General features: G+C 40.2%; 4 protein-coding genes across 6 annotated transcripts in view; 3 read left to right on the top strand and 1 right to left on the bottom strand.

Moving 5' to 3' along the window:
* The first annotated feature begins 2,721 nt into the window (after positions 1–2,721).
* LOC115044940 (trypsin-2) lies at positions 2,722–3,998 on the top strand. Of its 2 annotated transcripts, none has more exons than XM_029504322.1 (6): positions 2,722–2,761; positions 2,858–3,008; positions 3,106–3,356; positions 3,460–3,596; positions 3,701–3,802; positions 3,898–3,998. In XM_029504322.1, the coding sequence occupies exons 1-6, from the start codon at positions 2,722–2,724 to the stop codon at positions 3,943–3,945; spliced, it is 729 nt and encodes a 242-aa protein (XP_029360182.1). In that variant the 3' UTR covers positions 3,946–3,998. The 2 variants fall into 2 exon arrangements, with proteins under 2 accessions (XP_029360182.1, XP_029360183.1); XM_029504323.1 differs by having other exon boundaries at positions 3,106–3,360; positions 3,470–3,596.
* A 1,409-nt stretch (positions 3,999–5,407) lies between these two features.
* LOC115044938 (trypsin-2-like) lies at positions 5,408–6,681 on the top strand. Of its 2 annotated transcripts, none has more exons than XM_029504318.1 (6): positions 5,408–5,447; positions 5,550–5,700; positions 5,800–6,050; positions 6,150–6,286; positions 6,398–6,499; positions 6,634–6,681. In XM_029504318.1, the coding sequence occupies exons 1-6, from the start codon at positions 5,408–5,410 to the stop codon at positions 6,679–6,681; spliced, it is 729 nt and encodes a 242-aa protein (XP_029360178.1). The 2 variants fall into 2 exon arrangements, with proteins under 2 accessions (XP_029360178.1, XP_029360179.1); XM_029504319.1 differs by having other exon boundaries at positions 5,800–6,054; positions 6,160–6,286.
* A 789-nt stretch (positions 6,682–7,470) lies between these two features.
* mrpl17 (mitochondrial ribosomal protein L17) lies at positions 7,471–11,062 on the top strand. Its single transcript, XM_029504633.1, has 3 exons — positions 7,471–7,804; positions 9,047–9,115; positions 9,240–11,062. The coding sequence occupies exons 1-3, from the start codon at positions 7,631–7,633 to the stop codon at positions 9,492–9,494; spliced, it is 498 nt and encodes a 165-aa protein (XP_029360493.1). The 5' UTR covers positions 7,471–7,630; the 3' UTR covers positions 9,495–11,062.
* Positions 11,063–13,298: 2,236 nt separating this feature from the next.
* tmem145 (transmembrane protein 145) overlaps positions 13,299–24,864 on the bottom strand; it is a 31,709-nt gene continuing 20,143 nt past the window's right edge. The window contains exons 6-15 of the mRNA XM_029505176.1: positions 24,563–24,647; positions 24,000–24,071; positions 21,704–21,772; positions 20,967–21,047; positions 20,578–20,656; positions 19,104–19,197; positions 16,563–16,735; positions 15,779–15,899; positions 15,224–15,412; positions 13,299–13,538 (exon numbers count right to left, since the gene is read on the bottom strand). Coding sequence (XP_029361036.1) covers positions 13,299–13,538; positions 15,224–15,412; positions 15,779–15,899; positions 16,563–16,735; positions 19,104–19,197; positions 20,578–20,656; positions 20,967–21,047; positions 21,704–21,772; positions 24,000–24,071; positions 24,563–24,647 — 1,203 coding nt within the window. The remainder of the gene's footprint in view (positions 13,539–15,223; positions 15,413–15,778; positions 15,900–16,562; positions 16,736–19,103; positions 19,198–20,577; positions 20,657–20,966; positions 21,048–21,703; positions 21,773–23,999; positions 24,072–24,562; positions 24,648–24,864) is intronic.

Here is a 24,864-nt window from a genome sequence, read left to right as displayed (position 1 = left end):
TGATTCGCTGGATTTGACTGGATACCCTCAACATAATATAGCGCTAAAGCTGGAGGTGGCAGCTCTTGCTCTGCTACCTTAATGAACTTGAAATAACAGCATGTGAACCCGTTCTCCACCTGGGCAGAATCCCCACCAGCAGCTGTAGTCTGGGACAGTGGAGTGTGGTGGATTTTCAAGATCTATGGAAGTGCAGGTTTGAAAATGTAGCTACCACGCCCCTTTCAGCTTCTGCTGCTGGGGTTAAGTTGATGCACCCACTTGCCCTCTGAATGAACACTGCTTTGTGATTGGCCTGCAATTGTCCAGTCAGATTAAGGGTCAAAAAAAAAAAAAAAGGAAAGCAAACATCAACTTGGCATCACATACCATGTGGAAAACCTTCAATGTGCAGTCTAAGGTGAGAATTTCACAAACTTTGAGACAGCTGCTCTCTTTCCTACATTCACTGCTGTTGGGGGTGGGGGGGGGTTCACGCTTATCACCTACGCAGTCAAAGAAATATCACGATTGAGTGATTCAACCAAAACAACAACAAAAAGCTTGAATTTTGGAGTCTCAAATATGTGCTCCGTGACCATCTTCCCAATCAGAATAAAAAGGATAAATGCGTCACTCATACTCCATTTTCTTTTATAATGAAAGTGAACTATCTTCCCAAACAAATGACCCCACACCCTCTAGAGGATGCAACATTTAAGTAATAATCAAAAAAGAAATACTGTAATTTAAAGTAAATTTTCACATACTGGTGGCCATTTTATGGCCACACTAAAATTAAAAAGCTGTTTTAATATTTAATCTTCAGGGCATTTGCATTTATTCATGTACTGCTTATTTACATTTATGGGAATTATTGTTTATCATATTCCTCATGTGCATTTACCCACACTGAAAACACTAATTCAACAAATTGTCCTGATAGCACCATTTCGGAGGAGAGAAACTAGCTATTATTCAGATGTAAATCAGTGTACACACACAAGACCATAATTACTGTAGTCATGAATAAAACTAGCGTACATTAGCTGTGATACACTGCTTTAAGATCTAATTGTAAAAATTGTCAGTTCAGGCCAATTTGTACTCCTTAAGTGTTAACAGCAGCAATAATTGGTTCAAAGAACCATATTTTGCACCTGTGGTTGGCCTGTTCTGTTTCCCTTGGAAGACTGTGCTAATCTAGAAATGTTAAATTGCTTCACCTGTAAAATGGATGACTGAAAGGTTAATTGACAAACTTCAAAAACTAAAAATGTTGGCCTGTCCCCTCTGCAAGGGAAGTTGAACTGGAGTTGGTTTTCTGGCATCATTGTCCCAACACATTTGAGAACTAAAGAGGACCATGCAGTTTCCCTTTCCTTTAACTGGATGAATAGAAAAAGGTTCCACCAAACAACACTAAAATAACCTCATATTTGAGTTGTCCTAATGTGGAGGTTGAATGATTGTGCTAGTAGCTGGCCATTTTGCTATGCAGACACTCAGTGCACACACTGACTCAGAAAGTGCAATATTTGCAAGGTTACATTTGTAATGGAGGTTATGCTACCTGGAAGTCAACATCAGTGACATGAAAGTCACAAACAGTCAGCGCCAATGTGGAGAACAAGAACTGGACACCTCATGAGAGCGGTGTGATCCTTACAGTTCATCTGATCCCTATTTTACAAGAAATGTGACCTGATTTAAAGCAAAAACGACAAAATAGTGAGTCATTGTACACCAGATCATGCCAGTTGTTCAAGCAAAAGTGCACAAATTGCCAGCTTTTGGTCCAATAATGTTTAAACCAGAATGACTGCAACAGCTGGAAAATTCACATCTAGCTATTACTCAATACTGAATCGACGATCAGAAGAGTCAGCCAACAACAGAAGATTTGAGCTAGGAGAACGTCAAACTTCATTGTCAAATGCCGTGCATGTTATTCAGTTGTTTACTCTACACTTCCAAATTATCATCACGCTGGGAAAAATATATTTTTTGTGTAGATGAGGGATTTCATGTCTTTGTGTTCTTGGTGTCTTTACTTCTGAAGTAACATTGGGTGGCACGTGGTTTGGTTTTCCTGTGAGAGCCACATTCAACAAATGTGTCTGTGAACCAGGCCATCTGCAGTGCTGCAACCATGTCTTCACTGCACAACCCCCCCGAGTCAAGGTTAACAATTACACACTAACATTATACACCCTGTGATAAATTTTGACTGTATAAGAAAAACAGTATCACATGGAAATTCAGCTTGAATTTGCAATTGTGTCAGCATCCATAGAAAATAACAAATCGGTTTCTCCAGACACCTAAAGAATTTTTTTTTTTTGATAACAGAGATAACTGAACAAATGGAAGACAGAGTTATTTAATCAGAGGTTAATTCATCCATGTAACACAAATAATGTTTATCCAAGTAAATTAATATGGTCAATTTAAAGCTGAATAAAACATTTGAATGTTTATCTTCCCATTGTCCATCTTTTAAAATTGCATTAAACTTTCTTCATGGAAGATTTATAAATTTAAAATCACCACAATACCAGTACACACCATCCTACAGCTAAAAAAAATATTTGCTTTTCCATTACTCAGAAATTCTTTTCCATGATTCTGATTGGTCTAAAGTTACAGAGTGAGGTGTGGTCAGCAGGAAAAGAGTAGAGGTATTACTATATAAAGCAGGCTTCAGGTGAAGTCTCCCATCGACAGGATCACATAGCAACCATGAGGTCTCTGGTCTTTGTTCTGCTCATCGGAGCTGCTTGTAAGCACATCTATCTGCTCATTTTCACTCATTTTAATCAGTGAATGGTAAAATCATTGGCCTGGTTACTGACTGCTGGGCGAACTGTGTTTTCAGTTGCTTTGGAGGACGATAAGATCGTCGGAGGGTATGAGTGCACACCCTACTCCGAGCCCCATCAGGTGTCTCTGAACTCCGGCTACCACTTCTGTGGAGGCTCCCTGGTCAATGAGAACTGGGTTGTGTCTGCTGCTCACTGCTACAAGTCGTATGTCACTCCTTAATATAATGAAGACATGATTTTCATGCAGGAATCTGTGCGCTTTTAACTTGGCACATTAAACCATCCTCCCTTTTCACTCCAGCCGCGTGGAAGTGCGTTTGGGCGAGCACAACATCCAGATCACCGAGGGCAGCGAGCAGTTCATCAGCTCCTCCCGCGTCATCCGCCACCCCAACTACAGCTCCTACAACATCGACAATGACATCATGCTGATCAAGCTGAGCAAGTCCGCCACCCTCAACCAGTACGTGCAGCCTGTGGCTCTGCCCAGCAGCTGTGCCCCCGCTGGCACCTTGTGCAGAGTCTCTGGCTGGGGCAACACCATGAGCTCAAGTGAGTAACATCTGCATGTTAAACTGCAAAGGCTTCATGCCCCCCCTGCCCCCCAAACTGTTATTTTAAAACCTCTTTCTCTCACACTTTCCGTTACATGTAGCTGCTGACAGGAACAAGCTGCAGTGCCTGGAAATCCCCATCCTGTCTGACAGGGACTGTAATAACTCCTACCCCGGCATGATCACTGATGCCATGTTCTGCGCTGGATACCTGGAGGGAGGCAAGGACTCTTGCCAGGTACGTAACAGGAGGAACCTCCAGAGGTCTTTGTTCAAGAGCAGTGCATCATAGCTGCATTGTGATTGATCTCTCTAATTATTCTCTCTCTCTCTCCCCATTAGGGTGACTCTGGTGGCCCTGTTGTGTGCAATGGTGAGCTGCAGGGTGTTGTGTCCTGGGGCTACGGATGTGCTGAGAAGGACCATCCTGGTGTTTATGCCAAGGTAAAATGATATTTCTCCCATGTTTAACAGTATAATCATATGAATAATAATTGCTGTCAGCTGTCTGTGCTAATAAAATATGTCTCTCTTCACAGGTCTGCATCTTCAATGACTGGCTGGAGAGTACCATGGCCAGCTATTAATTCTGATCCTGCGACCACCATCTGACTCAGCTGCCTTTCTTCCATCATTGTAACTCCGCTACTGTTGTAGAGTTTTGAACAATATACAGCTGTTTTCCATCAGAATCAATAAAGTCATCCATCTTGACTCAAATGTTTCTCTTATGATACATTCATTTTGAAATGTGTTTTAAAATGTCAACAGGATACAGAACACAAAAGCAGCAAGAGACAAATTGTATCCACTAGAAACATTGTATGTATATTGTTAAATTGAGAAACATTTTCACAAAAGTATGTTTACAAAGTTTTTCAGGAGCACAAATAAATATCAATGGCACTGAAGTCTTTCAATGATAAGCAGGCAATCTGGGAAAAGCCATCAACGATTTGCTACATAAATGACCCGCACTTAAATACTGTGCTAATATACCACAGATCAGTTAGTGCTAGGTTTGGTTAAAAAGCCATGTGCCTGGTGTCCATTGACTTTAATCAGATTAACCCAAACTAATATGAGCTCTACGAGCAGCCTGTTAACAAGAGAAACTCAGGTCAAGTGAATACAATTTATCTATTAATCAAACACAGAAGACACTAAATAGACACATCATCAAGAATATATATATTCTATAATATGTTTATTAATAACAGTGAAAGAATAAAAGGTGGCAGAAATATTCAGACTGATAAGCATCTTAACCAGAGCAGAAGGCAGAGCAGATAAGAATACAGACTGAGCAGACACAACCTATAACAAAGACAAGATGATGCACAGTCATGGAAAACTATAAGGGAAAAAAAAAATCCCAACAGACTAGACTGAGGCTGTCGTGCACTCTTAAAATGTGACAAATAAAGCAGAAAACCTATTTACATAGAATATTTGCTCACACAATATGCAACTGTATATAATCAGAGTCAAAATAAAATCTTGACAGAATGCAACAAATACTATTTACAGTGACTGTCATTTGTTCTATACCTTTAAAATTATATTTATTCAGTTTGTTTTTCTTATTCTTTTGCACAGTCCTGACACCAATAATGTATTTCTGCTGAGCTGAATTTAACAACAGAGAAAGACAGGGAAAGAGATGTGCTGTGTAAGAGTACACCTTTCATTTATGAAGGCCAGATGGTCTGAGAGACTACACCTGGCTCTGCAAGTGGGTCCAAGTCAAGGTCAGGATGCTGATTACAACCTGGACTAAACATACTGTACTCTATTCTCACCAAACAATTACCCTGCACAAATGTTCAAGCAGCAATTTTGCCAAGAAACGAACAAACCCTTTTAACACGACTCCAATATGAACACTAGATAATTTTTTGCAGGTACAGCAAAGTCTTCCCATCAGTGTTCTTTGGAGGTTTTGATTCGTCAGCATTGTCAAGGGGTGTGTCTCAATAGTTGGGTGTGGCAAGTCTGTCAATATAAACCCAGTACTGGTCCAGCAGAAGCTCTGCCTGTCAGCCAATCATGAGGTCTCTGGTTTTTGTTCTGCTCCTAGGAGCTGTGTGTAAGTATGGGCCACATTCAGTCTCAATCATAATTGAATGAGGAACTATTGAAGGTATTTCAGCAGAGTAACATGTCATAAAATGTACATTTTTTTCTTCAGTTGCTACAGAAGATGACAAAATTGTCGGAGGACGGGAGTGCAAGCCTCACTCCCAGCCCCATCAGGTGTCTCTGAACTCCGGCTACCACTTCTGTGGAGGCTCCCTGGTCAATGAGAACTGGGTGGTGTCAGCTGCTCACTGCTACAAATCGTGGGTGCACTGCAAACATCATTGGAGCTCGTGCTGTGCACAATGAACTCCTTGTATGTATGCTTTCTTGCTTTTTCACAACTTCTGCTCCTCCCACAGTAAAATGGACATTGTCCTTGGCGATCATAACCGCTGGTGGCTGGACGGCAATGAACAGATCATTTCTGCTTCTCATGTGATCCCTCACCCCAACTATGAGTCCTGGCTGGTTAATAATGACATCATGCTGATCAAGCTGAGCAAACCAGCCACCATCAACCAGTATGTAAAGCCTGTTGCGCTGCCCACTAGTTGTGCCCCTGCTGGTACCATGTGCACAGTGTCTGGATGGGGTGTGACCATGAGCTCCGGTGAGTATCACATACTGTCTATATAGACAGCACCTGTTTTTCCCACTACATTTCTCAGGCCTTTATTTGTCCATATGTCTCTGTTTCCACATCATATAGCTGCTGACAGTAATAAGCTCCAGTGCCTAGATATCCCAATCCTATCTAAAGAGGACTGTGACAACTCTTACCCCGGCATGATCACTGAGGCCATGTTCTGTGCTGGATACCTGGAGGGAGGCAAGGACTCCTGCCAGGTTTGCATCTCTGCTTTTGCAAATTGCGGAAAAGTAGTAGTAGTAGTAACTTCTGTTGAGACGAAACACTTTCAATTTGTCTAACTGCTTGGATCCCCCTAATTCTCTCAGGGTGACTCTGGTGGCCCCGTTGTTTGTAATGGTGAGCTGCAGGGTGTTGTGTCCTGGGGCTTTGGGTGTGCAGAGAAGAACCACCCAGGTGTCTACGCCAAGGTAAAACCATTCCATTCCTTACATATTTAATAACGTAGTTTTCCACAGCAAAGATATATTTCTATTTTCCAGAAATATTGTCAAAGCCTGGTGTAAATTTTCAGTATGACTAAGCCATCTCTCTCTTCCATCAGACCTGTATTTTCACAGACTGGATGGAGAGCACCATGGCTACTTACTAAGGCTGATCCACCCTTGTTCTTATTCAAAATCCTGTGTCAATAAAACTCTGCATGTTGAAATGCAACATGAAATAAAATGAACACCTAACTTTATAGTTTGTTCCTTTATTTTGTATCAATCCCCCCCCCCCCCCCTCTCTCTACCTCACTGATCATCCTTTCATGAACAATGTCACCCATGCCTTGAGCAATACATTCAACTACAGACTCATGAAGAAATCCAACAGAAAGTAATTCCCCATCCACTGTAATAAGACTCTGTAATTGGTCCATATACCTATTTATACATCTACTTTGCATTTCTAACTGCCTGTGCATTTTAATTCTATTTCTAATTCAACCCCTGCCGGGCAATTATCCATCCATGAAACAGCTATCAAATTGTCATGCAGGGTGAAATCCCGAAGGTAAGACTTGATCAGGTAAAAAAAAAAATCTGATGTTACTGAAAACCTATGATAAGTGTTATGGCTTATGACTTAATGTCATGTTATAACAATTAGTCCATGCAAACACATAAACCAGATCTATGAAATAGTTAGAATTAGCAGGTATATTGTAAACTGCACTATGCCTTTGTATTTAAAGATCAGCCAACATGTTTCATCTACACGTTCTGAATATATAATAATAATAATAATAATAATAACATTATTAATAATAAATATTTGTGCTGTGGTTGCTAGTTTTCGTCGTTTTTTGGTTCTTGCTGCAGCGAATGAGCGGAACTTTGCTCTCCTGCTCTCTTGGCAAGTCGGACTTAATTTTCCGACGTACCACCAATGTCAAAGATAGCGGCCTTCACGTTGACAGCGCCGTCAGGGAGCTCGTTTACACTTTGAGCCGACTGCTATAAAAACAACACGGGGTGGGGGGGTCAATTTGAGGAGTTTCTACGGTTCGCTCAGCCGTCTGTTTTTCCGTTTGTCGGCGAATCTAACCGGACAAGATGCGCCTCACGCTGCAAATGTTGATCTCGCACGGCCGGGTGGCCCGGAGGATGGGGCTAAATCCACGATCCCGGATCGACATGCTGCGGAACATTTTGACTGGACTGGTCCGACACGAGAGGATAGAGACCACCCTGGCCAGAGCAGACGAGGTCCGCTTCTACGCCGAAAAGGTGAGGAGCAATGCCTGTTTTACTTTTTACTGCCCGGGGACCACAGGTGGAAAGTAGCTAGTAAGCTAAATCCGGTACAAAGACTCTTCTCACCTGATAGAAATAAACTTAAACATGCAATGAAATCTACTCCTAATTCATTAACTATATATATATATATCACCCACAGGAAATCTGGATAAAGTTTTATCCATAGAGGTTTGGAGTGGAAATACAAATTTAAAACAATTTCATTTTTTAAAGTGAATTAATGTATACATGTAATTGAGAAAGAAAACGGTAAGGATAAATAGAAATTGGCTCATTATGGGTTCATAAATGCGCTTTCTGCGATTCCAAACTTTTGTGTTGATTAAAACCAACATCAGGCAAAGGACCATGAAGTATTTAGAAAAAATAAAGTCTGCTCACTTCAAAAAGGTAAATGAAAACTTAGAATACAACCTTTTCAGACATTAATGCTCCAAAGTCAAAGCAGTTGCCTAAAAGTACTGGAAAATGTAGTTTTAAGTGTGTGTCTGTGTGTCCACTCGGCCGTTGTGAGTGTGTTACCTGTGTTACCTGTGCTACCATCCAATTAGCTACTTAACGAGCCAAGCTAACGATGCACAGACTCAGACAGCCGCTAATTAGCGTGTGAGTAAAATAATCCTAATCCTAACATCCAACTCACCCCAAAGCACGGAGGTGCCGACTTCCTCCGGGTTTGTTAGTTCATCAACTGTCCGAACAAAAGGCTTTATTTCGTCCCGTAGCTCCTTAAAATCCTCTAAAAGGAACGAACATGTTCGGTCGCGCTAATTAGCAAACGCGGACGCCCGGCAGAGTTGTGACGTCACTCTCTGGCCACTCCCAGAAGCCACGCTTACAACTCTGCAGGAGTAAAAAATTTTGATAAAAGGCCACTTGTATTTTTTTTGTATTTTTGTTATTTAAAGTGACACCTGTCATAAGGGGAAGAATTGGCTAAAGAGGCAATTTTTTTTTTTTTTTAACCACTCTGCAAACATTTCTCATTCGAAATTTTAGCCAGAGTTGCACTGCAGTTTTAGGACCTGTTGTATTGGCTTCATCTTTCAGACATCGATACTTCGAACGTTCAATCTTTTCTGCCCTTAAGTATTAATCGAGGTTTGGCCCTCATGTTGCATATTGAATGAGTTGCTATTATCCAGTAGTGGTTTAATGACATGATGGTTGAATTGTTCCAGCAACTCTGTCTCTTTATTTTGTGTTTTCCAGCTGGTTGACTATGCCAAAAAGGGAGACACTGATGAGAAAGCAATGAAAATGGCCAGTTTTTGGCTCACGGTACGTGTCTGAAGCTTCTCAACTCTGAAGTTACAGGCTGTGTCATTGTGCTGTTAAACCTGTTGGCTGTCCAGTGGCATTTTTGCCTGAGTCTTTTTTTTTTTTTTTTTTTATATCTCTCCAGGAAAAGGATCTGGTCCCAAAGCTCTTCAAAGTCCTTGCACCACGGTTTGAGACTCAGTCGAATGGCTACACACGGATGGCACGTCTTCCCAATAGACAGAACCTGGACAGAGCAAAGATGGCTGTCTTGGAGTACAAAGGCAACCCATACCCTGCTCTCTATCCTGTCAAAAAGGAAAATGAACTGACTCTCATCAACCAGCTGCTCAAAGGCTACAGAGAGGACAGAGCACAACAGTTAGCTGCCAAATCATAATACATACAATAGCATTAGAGAAAAGGTTAATGAATGTTGATGGTCGGATGCTGAAATGCACTGAGGAGTCATTTGCAGATTGTGACTTAAAGAGACTGATGCATTTCTCCAACAAAAGAACACTTCCAACAGCTTCAGTGTCAATTGAACATTTATGTACGAAGGCATTTCCAATTGGTTTTATACTAATAAATGCTTTAGGAACAGAAGTAGCGGGTTTTCATTTGATGTATTTGAAGACAGGTTTGTCTTGTTGACTGTGAGGTTTGGCGAAGAGGTCATTTATCCCCGTGATGTAGGATGATGATGATGCTGCAGGCAATTAAATGTGTCACATAACCTTTCCTCACAAAGTTCTGCTGTTTTTAAACATTTCTTTCTACCGCGGATCTAACAGCTTTCCTTACTGCCGCTGTTTTGTCCAGTCAGTCATGTTTTTGGTCACTAAATAGTCCTTTTTCACAGACATGTTGATTTGCCATAAAATGAAAAGGTGTTAATAATTTTAATAGTGAATTAAATGTACTACTTTGCATGACAATGATCCTGGATACATTCCCACATATTTTGCAACTTAAGTGGTCCAATATGGTTCAACTAGCCTTCGATGTGCTGAACAGACATGTGCTTCTTCCATTTACAACAGTGTGCAAATGTGACATTTCAGAAAGTCACATTTGCCAAAAAAAAAAAAAGCCCACACAGTTGCAGCTGTACATCTTTGCAACTGGCCACAAATATGGGGGGAGAAAACCCAGCTTACCTGATTCACAGGGCAGTTTGACCTGTAGCAGAGAAATCACAGGTATAACCTCCAACATTAACTATGAATCCACCAAAGGTGTTAATGTTATTAACTCCATCAGTCACAGAAAAGGTCTATCATGCTGCATATATTTTAGTATTCTGACATCATGGGGGACAAATACTGGAATGATTAACCTAATGCATAAATCACAGGTCAAGTCTGATAAATGCCAGGACTACTGAGTTGTATTTGATCAAATTGGATGTGAAAGAAGTTGGTGCATAACATTTAATCACATCATCTCTAAATAACTCTTGAAGTGAAACGTGACAAATTGTTTCCAAACAACGTTAAAAGGTTGACTTGAATTGCTTCCTTCAAAGACAGTGGTAGCAGTTAGGCTGAAAGCCAATTGAAAATTTAGACCTTAAGTGGTGAATGGGTGTAGACAGGAGCAGTTTGTTGTGACTCTGCACTTCAGCAGTCACAGACTGGGGTACTGGCTGTGACTGAAATAATTAGGCTAGGCTACATCAGATTGTGACCAGCCTGGAGCCTGTCCCTGTGGTGTTTTACTTTAAAGAATCTAATGGGAACAGATTCTAAATGTGATTTACAGATATTAGATTTACCCCGTTGGCACAAGCCCTTATAACCGGAAGACAAACATTGTTGTGTATTAACACAAGAGCCAAATAACACACATACCCACCCAGGCTTCTAATAAAACCATATTTTTTTTATTATTTTGGCAAAAAGTGTATATGTACAGCATATTTAGAATTGTCATTTGACACCATTAAAATGCATCTGAACAGTGCTTCAGTGATGTGCTCTTAACCAGATCGCTCTGAGTAGCCTAAAAGCTGTGCTGTTTTCTGTCATGCATACATAGTCTCTTTTCTTGGAGTTCTCTACCCTAAGTGTGTGTCTCAGTTCAGTAATTTAATGTCGATATCCCCAAGGTTGAAGCAGTGACGCAGTATCAGTAAGCCCGTCTGTTAGTCGAGTCATCCAGTGTCTGTTCAGTCAAGTCATGGCAACCGTAGCAACAGGCGACAGCGGACGAAAAAGGCAGACATGCCAAATATAAACCAGACACATTATCAGAAACAACGACTAGTACTGTACTTCAAGTATCATCCCGTTTCACAGACTAAGTTACACACCACAGTCCTAACAACCTAAAGTCCTCCGTTACAGCAAGATTGCCACGGATAAATTGAGAACCACCAATTTTATGAATCAGAAATTAACTATTGGTCAGGATAAAACTGCTGAATTTGTTCGTATCCAGTCACTTTTTTTCCCTTGTTCAGTTTCTGAAATGCTGAGAGCTGGTGGTGAACTTAGTTTCAATGGCATACCCACATGAATCATCACCTTCAGAAATTCAATGTTAAATTACATTGACTTAAGCGTGATACGTCCCCTAAAAGGTTTGGACAGTTGACTGTATTTATAAGTGTATGCATCTGGAATACTACTCGATGTGGTTTAAGTATAGGGTACAAAGCAGTCTTATAAGGTGACATCATCACAAATAAACAGACTTAGACCAGGAACATTAAAGTGCTCCATGCAGGACAGACAATGTTCAATTGTGTTAATGTTTTCACAGTTCATCTACAAGGTTTTCTTTTTTTGTCATAGTTCAATGTTAGGGGATACAAAACTACTAATATTTGTTCAGCTTTTCGAATGGTTTAAATGTTACAGTGCGAAAAGCGGACAAATACAATAACGATGTTTCAGGTATTAGACAGAGGATGAAGTTACTTGTATTTAAAAAAGCAGCGACCTGCCCTTTAACCATGGAGGCGTTAAAGATGGAGGCTGAAGACAGGTAAGACAAAGGCGTACTATAGTATTCCAGTAACTTGAAAATCACCCCTGGCTTTGTGCTGTATTGCATCTGTACATTCACCAACGTCTAGATACACAGAAATGACAATTTTGAGCAGGCATATTCTGCACTCCAGTGAAAATTTGACTAAAGCCAATATAGTAGAATATTTGTTTTGTTTGGAATAACAATGAACAGAATTAATCCCGTCAAAAATATACTAAAGCCTATTGTATGTATTTACATAAGTATAGATTTCAATACACACAATAAGCGAATATTGTATGATCACACGGAGTACATATATCAGCTTTTTGGACAGGAAATACAATACAAACATGCGTGTTTTACAAGTACCTAGAAGTGCCCACAGTAAACGTGACAATTTACATTTACACATCAGCATATCAATCCAGAATAACCAACTGCAATGAAGGCATAGTAGAATATAAATTAACCCAACAATCTCCATAGAGGTTAAATATCTATGCTTTATCAAAATGTGCCAAACATAAAAAACTTTTTTGTTTACTTTTTTTTTTTTTAAACATGATTGAGATAAATGGAATGGAATGATATTTCTCATTGGTCACACCAACAACCGGAATTTAATGATGTGGAAACAAACCATAAGAACAATTTTCCCTTTTGATATATACACACACATATATATTTATATCTATATATATATGCATGTATATATATGTATATATGGTAGCTCCAGTTTTAGCTATTTACAAACTCTTCCAAGCACACCATCACTGCCTCATGAATTTTTGAATAAAAGTATTTCAAGAATTTTGTTCATTTCCGCACCGTGCACAGCTATCATTCTATTGCTCTGGCTACATCCACTTTGTCATCTTTCTCCCCCATGTGCCTTTTACTGGTCAGCATCAAATATTTATTGCTTCTTTAACAAGCTCAGCACTTCTATCTCAAAGCCATTTCCTCCATTCGGGTTATTTCCATTCACAGGTGAAAAGGTACCGTTTAGAGATTTAGAGATTCCATTTAGATTCACTTCTGATCTGACCATCCTTCCAAGTTTTTTTTTTTTTTTTTTTTTGGCTGTGCCTTTTGTCTTTAAAAGTGACACCTTGACTTCCTCTCTTCTTTTACTTATTTACTGTATTGTCATTCTGTCCATTCCCTCCATGTCATCCCTGTCTCTTTCTGTCCTGACCTCTGTCCCATCTCTCTCTTTGACTCACGCCTTCGTTCCAAACCCTCCTCCTCCTCCTCCTCCACTCTGCATGCTGAAATATTCGGTGAAGGAGGGGAGCCGGGGCGGCAGCGGGGGTGAGCGTGTGGATGGGCGGGGGGGTATCGGAGGTGGGGGTAATATTGATGTCAAATCAGCAGCAGTGGTGATGATCTTCTGCTCGCTGTTCCTCGGCACTTCTGGTCCTTTACAGGCCACCATCTCTTCCACTGTCTTCACTGGATCCTAGGAGGAGGAACATGATAGTTTTGCACTGTTGACCTTATCTCCTCCTCAGGATGTGGGTTATGGGGACGTGCTGCCTGCTCACAAAGTGGGGCTTTTGGCACTGCGGCAGTAACACCGCACTATACTCCACTATTACAGTAAATGTGCTCCAACCTTTCAAGTGTACGAAACCACGATTCAGTGACTGAAGTAGGTTTGGTCAATTTTAACTGCATCACGCTTTGAATCCTTCATTTTGTCAACGACAACTGCTAAAAACAGAAAATATATTATAGATATATTATAGATTATATTATAGATATAAGATATAGAAGTTTAATTCTGGTAAAATCTGGTGAACAATGATTGATTAAGCCTGTAATCCACATTTCCTGTTTGAGAATTATGGAAATAAAACATTTCTCCTAATGATTAGACTTGTTAAAAATCTATGTGTCAGTCTCACGAATCACAACTAATGTGAGTCATGACGAGAAAATGTGCTATAAATGAATTCCACAATAAGTTGAATAGTTTTAAAACATATTTCACTTCCATGTTGTAATACTAAACATTTATACAGAATTTCACACTTGCCCACCTTTGAGCATACCTGATAAATGTTGCATTTGATAATTGTCCATTTGGCCTGAAAGCCCCTTATACTGCTGTGATAACATCAGAATCTTTCCAAAATAGCACTGATCCATCAGGACAAGTAATCAACCGTGACTCCATTTTGCTTTACTGAAACAGAGACATGACAGGGACATTCTGTTCAACCTAAGAGGAGAAACCTTTACTTCCCACCTCGATTTCCGTGCTATAAAGACTAAAGCCCAAGTCTAATTGGACTTTTTTTTTTTTTTTACAACCACTGTTTTACACTGGCTTTCACTTAGTCAGAGAATTGATTTCTGAGTGGTAGATGTAATGGTCTAGGAACAAAATAATAAGGTTCCATCTTTCAAATGAATTTCAAAAATGTGTTTTCTCTCCATCGTCTGTTTTATTACATCAATTATCTTTATTGCTTACTGCCCTGTACTGCAATTTTTATTGTCATTCTTTTAATTTTATTTCAAGTTTTTAATATATTTTTAAAGTTGGCCTGCTTTTTGAAAGCTGAAAGTTTCATTACTACCTGTCTGGTTGTATTACCCCAGCTATATTTTGCAAGTTCTATCAGTGTATCTGTAGATGCAGATATGATCTTCTGTCATTAATTTCTGTTCAGTAGAACAAAAACAACTTGCACAGATTTGAAAGTTCCCCAAGCTAGGCAATTCATCACAGCAAACAAAATCTTAATTTGGTCTTGTCAAAGTTTCAATGTAATCATTATTTCACTGCGTCTACTGTCTTGCATTTGACGCCCAAAGGTATCCATGGAAATTGCTGCCAGAAAAATCAAATCCTGCTTATAATCGTAGCTCCTTACAAAGTCTACTGTTATACTGATACCCTCTAATTGGAGCCTTTGTTAGATGAGGCAGCAGGTACTTTAAAGCTTTAAAGGTTGGTGTGGATGTTTGGATTTTTAAAGCTTCTATCAATCTAATTACATACTGGTGGCACTGCAAAACGATTATGGGGAAGCATCGACCCATACAGTACATTCGCAACAATTCTCATTCCTGCTCCTTCAACCCAAGATATCAATCATGCCTCTGAACATATGAACACTTTGAGATTGTACTCACTGATTGGATGGAAAAGAGTTCAGTAAAGTTGGGTTGAGAGTCTCCCAGGAAGGAGCTGTTTCCGTAAGCATGGTGGGGGAAACTCTCAGCTCCCTCTCCTCCTTTCGGACTGGACAGCAGGATCCCGATTTGAGACGTCCGGACATGATATGGGAAATTCTTATTGGCTGCTGAAGGACGTGTGATAATCTAAAGGGCAAAAGAATAACAAGATGTAATAATGTCTGCAGATTCTCTGACATGATATATGTAGTGTTACGTTTGTGTATACTAGTTTAGTGTCTGACACATAGCCAGAGCTTATGACATCCAGGTGAGTGAGAGGAAATTGCAATGCACATACTGAGCGAGAATATAAAAGAAAATTTGCGTGAGCAGTATGGCCCATTAGTAAAGAACAATATGTTGAAGGTGAGGCAGAGCTGGATAATGATGTGTGGAGGAGACAATCAGCAGGAGGCAGTTATGACTCAAAATAGTGAATAATGTATGACTGACGGTTCAAAGAATGACTCCTGAATAATTGGAGCTCTGCAAAAGTGCAAAGGTACGAACGAGGAAGACGATGTGAGCATAGAGGTGGATGCCAAGTTGAATGCCGTTGACGATCTTCTCCCGGGCCCAACGAGGAATCCCGTAGTTGGCGATCAGAGCCATAACGGGCACTGCAAAAAACCTGAAGAAGACAAGCGAGCAGATTTCAGATGACAACGTAGAAAGAACATTTTGAAAATGAAACAATGAGAATAGAGAGTCTCATGGTGGAAGAAAGAAAGCAGACCAAGTAGAAGCTGATTTAAAGCCCACAGAGATAAAGATGGGAAAAGGAGAGGCGTATATAATGAGGCAGGAGATAGTTGTAGAAATGAGAGCGTAATACAGAGATAATATTACTCTTTGTAATCTACCCTTCATTTCGAGTTCATGCTATTATACACAGAGTGAAAGACAAAGGTGCTGAGCAGTGTATGAAGAAAGGCTTTTCTGTTGGTTGTGTAAAAGGCACTGCTACTACTTTGAAGTACAAAGCTTTAAGGAATTTTACACCCAGAAATGGTTGCATGAATTATCAGCTAAGCAAAAAAATACATTTCCTCAAGAAATCTACGGTACCTGTTTTAGACGGGTGGCGTAAAATAAACTTTTTATTCCACAGCCGCGAAAGCACCAATTATCTCATGTATATTTTTATTTATTTATTTTCATTCCAAGCAGTATAAACTATTCAAATTGAAGAGACCTCAAACAGAGGAAATGTGACTCTTTCTGCTCTGCAATCTGTGGCTCAGGTGCTGTTATCCATAGCAGCTGCAGAGTGGTGGGGGCTCGCAGGTCTTACCATAGTGTGTATGTAGTGAAGAACGGGACGTAGAAGGGCTGTTTCTCGGGGTAGTGTTTCAGAGAGACCAGCACAGCGTAGCAGAACCACACATAAGCCAGCAGCTGCAAGCCCATCAGTCCGTAGCCTGCAGGGCTGTCATAGGCATACAGCACTTCACCTGGGTCAAAGAACTGCCACAGGGAGAGGAGAAGTTAGGCCAAACACACACAAAACCTTTATACAAAGCAGAAAAGAAGGATCTATTGGCGTGGCTCCATATTATAGTTTGTGCTGTAATTACTAAGATGGATTGCTCATGGTTCAGTTGATGCACTGAGATGATGGAGCCAAAGCTCAGCTTGTAGTATTCTGTGCAAGTGTTTGACATTGACACTTCCTCTCCACAACTAGGTCATTGTGGGTCTGTGTGTGCACAGTGCATGTACTTGCATCTGCAGATGCTAGATTGCATTTTACAGTCCAGTGACTGGATAGTGTTGGCCATACAGGGTTACCCTTGCTACATAATGCATCGGTCTGACTGCTTGGAGCTTCTTGGGATCCAACAAGGCAACCAGAGGTTGTAGGGTTTTCTACAGGCGCAGTACCAGGAACTCTCCTCATTCCAGTTCCAATTGTAACCTAGTTTGGCATATTTTTAGCTGGAGCTCCCCTGAGTTTCGAGCTCTTTAATAGCAGGGACCATGTAAGAGGGCAGGCTGTAGATAAATTACACTGCTTCAGAGCCACATATTGCACTGAGAGAGATGTCTATAGGCTCCAGCATTAAATATAGCAGTTACTTCCACTGCACTATTCCCACTGGATCATTACCATGCTGTGCTCAAAGACTGTAATGCACTGTCCCTAAATGTACCATCATTACATCTAACTGCGCTGAAACCTCTGAAGCATGCAAAAATGTATGTAATTCCAACACTCTTGAGGCTGTGATTAATTCATTAGCTCATATGCTCAGCATCACACAAATTTCCATCTTCACGCACGCACACACGCACACGATATGGAGACACCAGTATAGCATTTCAATTTTCTAAAGCACTTCGTGACGTACGTCTACGGAACGTGCTCTATAAATAAACTTTTCTTACTTACTACAATCCAAAGAAATGTATCTAACATTTACTATCTCAGGTGCACTGCCAAGTATTTCAGTTCTGTTCTGATGTGTTTGTAGCTGAGAGTAGCCTGGCTATTCCTGTCAGCATTCATAAATCGTAACTCATCGATATATACACACACACACACACACACACACACAAACACACACACACACACACACACACACACACACACACACACACACACATATATTGGTTCAATGGATTTTATGCATATTCATAATTAGCAATGTATCAGTGTAATGGGTGGCTTGACAGAAAAAGCTATTACAGCCCACGTTGATCTGTACACACAACTTTCCAATGAATATTTATGAGATTATAAAAAAAATGAAAAAAGCCAGAGAGAGTAATCATACAATATGAGTGCAGACACTGTGTCCAGAATTGTCAATCAGGAAACTTACACCAAGTCATCTCAGGCATAATTCAGACGATGCTTTCAAGTCACATCTGAAGAGGCAGACCTCGGAGGCGTTGACATGTTTTACTAGCTGACATTGAAAAGCAACCAAGCTGCAAGTAAACTTTGCTGTTGGCGACTAGTGTAAAGACAAATTAATCTGTTAGAAAATTCTGACTGCAAATTGATTATTTTCACTGTTTATAATTCTGTCATTTATTTTCTCAAATTTAATGGCTAATTTTTGTCCATAGAGTGACCTAAAATAGAGAAAAATGCCAATCACATTACGAGCTGTTGTCTGATTGTCAGATTGTTCAGTGTTTTAAAACAGATTGTTTCATAATATACAGTAATAAATAAAAACAAAAAATCTGCAAATCTTCACATTTGAGACTTTGAAGTCAGTGAATGTTTGGCATTAAATAACAGGTAATCAAAAGTGTTGACAATTAATTTTCAGCTCCAGTGAAAAGAAAAGATTTCATTTAAATTTTTCATTCACAAACTCCCTGCCAACTGCAATCACCCTGCTTTAGTTCACACATTTAGGCACATTTAAAGTTGGCACCTCATACTGTCAGAAATTCCATCAATCATGAATGTAGCCTAATCTAGAAAGCATTAATAAAGACAAGAATAATGGGTCCTAAAAGCCAAAATAAGTAAAGAAGCCGAATTTTTTTTTTCTTTTAAAGTCAAGTAAATCAATGGATAATAAAAAAAATCTTTTTATTTTGATTAAATTGATTAATATCCTAAATCATAAATTTTCTTGTATAATCAATTATTCAGTGTATTTCATTAAAATACTTACTTCACAGATATAAGATGTTTTTCTGTTTTATGGTATTTCAAATACAACATTAATTATCTTTACAAATGGTTAAAAGTCAAACGCTCGACTTTACACTCAGATCATTTGGGGATTTACACTTGACATTTCAAAATTACAGATAATCACTGCGTGTTACCTCAGTGTAGACTACAGCAGTGTGGTTGATGTGTGTGTACCTCAGCTTCGTAGATGAAGAGGATGACGTAGGTGATTGTGTAGACTGTCATATAGATGCTCAGCTTGACTGAGCCACTGTGACTGATCCTCGCCCTGTCACATGGATAAACCAGGGTAAGAGTCTGCACACATGGTAGAGTAGGATAAATAGCACACACACACAAACACAAATACACAGGAAGGTAGGATGTAGAGGCATATTTAAACAAATGCACACAGAGGATTTGGTTCTTTATAGACTTGCAAAGAAAATTTAATCTAAAAAGCAGGTATGAAACAGCACAAAGGACTGGTATGCTCAAATCTGAGCTGTGTAAACAATTTCTGTGGACTGGCGGACGCGGCAGGCTGTGAAAAAGACTGTCCGCACTCACAAAAGCAGAAATTAATGCTCCTCTGTTTGTATTCAACAAACAGAATTTCGGCGTAGAGCCTTCGTCAGCATTTCACGCATCCCTCATTGCTCAGTATAATTCATCACCGCACACATCAGAGATGCATATCAAAGTTGTCGGGTAGTTATCTCCAAACTGTCAACTTATCAGTCACTGCAGATAAACGGACATGTTTTAAGCTTGATGGTAATGCAGTATTGAGTTTATTCGCTGGGGTTCTAAGAGGGTTTAATAAGTGCAAGGCCTTCCCATGATCTAATTTTTCACTTCATGGGTTCAGTCTGGAAAATACCCACATGGATTTAACTGTATCTGAAGCTGTACCAATCTTCAAACTATGAGCAGCAGTTTAGGTGATGACTCACCACCCCTTTAACCCAAAACCTCTGTGAACTGCAATTTAACAAGCTGTTGATTGTGCACTGCAGTGCCCACTCTGCACATAAAATTTACTCCAGAAAGTGACTTCTGGGGATATATTGGCAGAAATTTAAACATTTCAAGAGAAGCTGGTGTGTTTCTCCAAGTTTGAAATTGAATTTGAAAAATTATAAAAGGACAATGACAACGCGGGTGACTGAGTGGCATTAATCTAGTCAGGTGTGAGATTTAGATATGTTGATAATCCAGCTACGTATCTAAATCCCTGGCATAAGGAAATTCACCAGTAAAGAAAAATAAGTAAATCAAATTAATTAATTACGTAAATAAATAGTCTGTTGGGTTTATGGGGCAGAGGTCATCCTCCAACTGGCACAATACAACATGTTCACACCATCCATCTATCACCTCCTAACAGGTATCAGATGCCCATCCACACCATCACAGCCAAAGTACTAACTGATTTTCTGACTGACACCTAACACTGTCATGAGATGAGATAGTGTTATGACTGTGACAGCAAGGCCTGACAGTGAGAGACAGCGGCAGCGTAAACACACCCGTGCAAGGTAACATAGCTTTCACAAACAGAAACACGTACAGGCACAAATAAAATCCATGTGCACAGAAAAGGCGAGGGGGGAAAAAAAAAACAAAACAAAACAAAAAAAAAAAAGCAGAAGTAAAAACCCCCCACCTGGTGACAGTGAAACCTTTGCCCAACAATATGAGCATCAGAAGGAACACCAAGAAGCTGACGGAGAACAATAATTTCCCTGGAGACAGACAGAATTTGAGAAAGACAGAAGGGGTAATTAGGTTGTGGTTTCCAAATCTGTAATATCAGGAGAGAAAGATTAAATCAGGTCATTCGTACGCACATATTTGCAGGCACACATGAACAAATGTCACACAAAATCATGCATGATCTCATAGATCCTCGTCAAACCATTTATTTCTGCTCTTGTCACGCATCCATCATCAACCACTCCTTCATTCTGCTTGTGCTGAGTGATTTTCCAGTGCAGATGCAATATGAGTCAGTCAGTCAACCAGTCTGTCTGTCAGTCGGGGGGGTGAGCTCACCGAGTATTTTCAGGCTGCCGTTGCCAAGTCCGTCTCTCGCATACAGGCCCCAGTAGACACAATGGAACAACAGGCTGAGCACTGTCAAATGGAAACGACAACAGGAGGAGAGAAATGGGAAAATAAGCGCAGGGGGGTAGAGAGGGGGGAAAGCGATGGGAGGAGAAGAAAAAGAGGAGGAGATGAAGGGGAGTAAAGGAAAAGATGAAGACAAGAAGAGACATTGATGATAAGACAGAAGGTACAAGGGTACGGGGAGGGCAGAAAGGCACACGAAAGAGCAGAGGAATTGATAAAAGGAGATGAAAAAGCAGCAAAAGCCTTGAGAGAAGTGGGATGAGAAGGAGAAGGGGAATTTAGGGATGGCAGGAGAATCAAGAAGGGATTTGCAGGGGGAGACAAGTAAGCAAGAGGGAAGAAAGTGAGATAAGGGGGAGGAGAAAAAGGAGAGGATAGGATGAAAAGAGTGAGGGGGTGTTCGTCAGCAACAGCATGCTCCACTGAACACTTTAGCACAGCACGGCTCTTTGCAATAGTTTCTATTCAGAGGCTAATAAGAGTGATAATATCTCGGCTCTTGAAGAGGGGATTAAGGTATGAGATGCTGCAGCCATGCGAGAGAGGCTCATTGTCATCTTGAGTGTGTGTGGCATAATACATGTGTTTTGGAGTTTGTCTATGTGTGTGTGTGTGTGTGTGTGTGTGTGTGTGTGTCTGCTCAGGACAGACGCCCTCACCCTCTACACCTGCTGCTGTCATAAACATTTTGTAGGTTGTGTGAAGAAGCTGTCTTCCCTTTAGATTGTCTGTAGAGAGAGAAAAACAAGAAGGAGAAAGAGTGATGAAAGTGTGTGTGTGTGTGTGTGTGTGTGTGTTGGTTGGTTGAGATAAAAAGGGTGGAGACATGATAACAGATGGCGAAGGAGAGTGAGAGAGGTACAGTGAGTGAGTGAGGAAAAGCTAGAACACGGGAATGGGCTAGACAAATGGGGGAGCGACCATTATTACGCATCCATTTTGTGATGCCTGTCTCTAGATGAGGCCTTACACATCCTCCGTTTTCGGCCCCTAATCTGCGAGGAAATACTGCTGATGCCTATTTAATTTCACTGCAAAAGCACTCCTAAAAACAGCCGTGGCCTGGGGGGAAACATAGAAGCAGAGGGAGGACCATAAACATCCACACACACTGCCCCATACAACCACAGGCTCAGTCAGCCATGTGCTGCTCCTGTTACTTCCTGAAAGGTGCTTTAATGATGGCTGATAAAAGGACCATTCCTCCAGAAATCCTTTTTTTCTGATTTCGGATTTGCTATTGTAAGCTTTTAAACATTTACTTTATTTTTCTTGAACTATCTTACGCATTTCATTTAGGTAGAGGTGGATTAAAAAGTCTTTTTGTACAACAAGTTTCTCGTTGTTATATGTCTTTTGTTTGATGTGACTCATGTAACTGTATAAAACTCAAACCCAATAAAATTCTAATTTTTCAGCGATATTGCACACTCCAGTGAAGCTGCCAGGAGCATCGTACACATGGTGAATAAGATACAGCAGTTCATTCAAAGCTGTCACACAACTTGCATAAAATCACCATAAGATTTCACCAGAATCCAAGACTCAAAGGATATATTTGCACCTTATTACACAGCCTCATTCGTCTGCAGGAAGACAGGGTACTTGCCGACTATACTCGCCAACTCACATTGGAATCCAACTCATTCCCTATGAAGACACACCGCGACAGGTGGAGTAAATTCTGGAGGTATTCATCCACACAGTATTCAGATGACCATGATGGCGGTAATTAATTTAAAGACTGTTGAGGAAACAAGTTCACCACATGGTCCATTTAGGAGCTGATTTGGAACAGACAAACTTGATAATTTGCAATTCCACAACTGGTCCGCTCCATCTGCTGTGGAAGATGTGGTGTGATTCAAGCACAACAGGACAGTGACTGAACGAAGCTTTTTGGAGATTGTTTAGTCTAAGCTTACTATTAATCTTAACAGGTAACGAAGACTGTGTTAATTTTAGTAGCCCTGATTTTGAGATATGAGCCTCAAACGCCAAAAGAGTTGAAGTGAAGATTTATGATACAGCATGACAATAAACTACATTAAAATACATTTAATAGCAACATGCCTTCCCAGGAACTGTCTGCATAAGTAATTTTCATAATTTTCAAAAAAGAAAGCACAACTTGTTCTCATTCCCAGTCCATCGCAGTAGCTGCAGATATCTCTGACAAACAAATCTCAATATCTAGGCCTTTAAAACATTTCTCTGGACCATGAACACCAACGCCGTACCAAGTGGGTTGAAATGGGAAAGAACAATACACTGTATTTCTGACACCCAAGGTTGTTTTTTTTTTTCTCTTCAGAAAATCTTTGATGTATCAGCCATCTAAAGTCCATCAACAGAAGCAGAAACAATCAAAGACATAAAAGCCTGCTTTTGATTAAACTTCCAAATATGTAAAATATACACTTTGTGATGTGGCGTCAAAAAGAAGACTATCACAGATGGAGTGGAAATGAATTCAAGTGAACCAACCCTGTCACGGTAAACTGTAAGGCGACTATGGGAAAACTTTCCATGAAACTTTTTCATCGGAGAGCACATCCTTCTTCTGAGCTCTTTTGCTCTCAGCGGTTTCAGGTTAGACAAACTGACTTCACCAACATGGCTTCTCCACTCAACCGTTCACCTTTTACGTGAAAACCGAACCCTGACCTCCACATCCTTTCACTCCTCCATCTAGCTTGTGTAGCTCACGCTCTGCTCTGAGAAAGATTCAGCTCTAGGAGAAAATAGCCACATGCTCTACCTTTACTTATCTGAGGAAACATGAGAACTTACTCTTATGCCATCAAGAAAACATGTACATTTTATATCAGATCTGAAAAAAAAAAAAAGGTTCTTGATGACTGCTGCAGCCTTTGAAAGTCAGAATAAACTGCCTAATTCAAAGAAGAGGATGTGCAAAACAGATATAATGTGAGTGGAAAAGACAGTACTTACAGGCAAAGTAGCAAGAGAGGAGGAACACCATGGAGAAAATGACCAGGAAGGTGATGTCTGTCTCCAAGATCCCTGCAAACAAGAGGTGGGGTGAGAGTAAGAAGAAAATAATTAATGAGTAAGGAAGAAGGGAAATAACAGTGAGGGAGGAGAGGAGGGAAAAGGTAGAATAGTAAAGGAGGACACAAAATCAAAAAGTAAAGGTTCAACAAAGATCAATGTGAAGACGTGAGAGGACAATTAAGGACACAAAAAAGGAAAGGATGAAACTACAGAGAGGCAGGAATGTGATAAGGGTACTTCATTAAGAAAGTTACCATTGATATAGAGTATGAAAGAGAGTGTAGGAGAAGTAGGAATAATTTATTTAGAAGCTACTTGGGTCTCTTTTTCTTCTCATCCCTTCCTTACAGTTCATCTATCATCATTAATTCATTCAGCCGTCCCTTCATTATTGTAATTTGTTCAGTTCAGTGTGCTTTATTGGCCGTGCTAAGTGGTGTTGGCTTGTGCCATCAGTGATCCGTTCTGTAATCTCTCTCTTTCTGTCTAATCACTCTTACCGAACTCATCTGCAGAGAAATGCTGTGTCCAGAAGGACTGGCCATTGGTCAGTTTCATTTCATATTCCAGCTGCAAACCATCTCCCTGTGAGAGAGGGGAAAAAAAAAAAACAAGAAAAAGGTAGACGGAGAGAGACAGTAGGCTACATTAAACATTCATTCTCTTACATCGTTACAGGCTCTGCGATCTGTACAAAATATACATTAATGTTTGAAACGGCACTAGAAGCTTCTGTAGGTGGGTGACCACAAAGGGCAAAGAGCATTAGCAATGCTTTACAACTTTTTAAAAATGATTTCTC

Source organism: Echeneis naucrates, chromosome 6 (assembly GCF_900963305.1).
Source record: "Echeneis naucrates chromosome 6, fEcheNa1.1, whole genome shotgun sequence".
In the NCBI taxonomy this organism is placed as follows: Eukaryota; Metazoa; Chordata; class Actinopteri; order Carangiformes; family Echeneidae; genus Echeneis; species Echeneis naucrates.
Note: the sequence above shows the minus strand (reverse complement) of the source record. Positions and strands in the feature narration are given on the sequence as shown.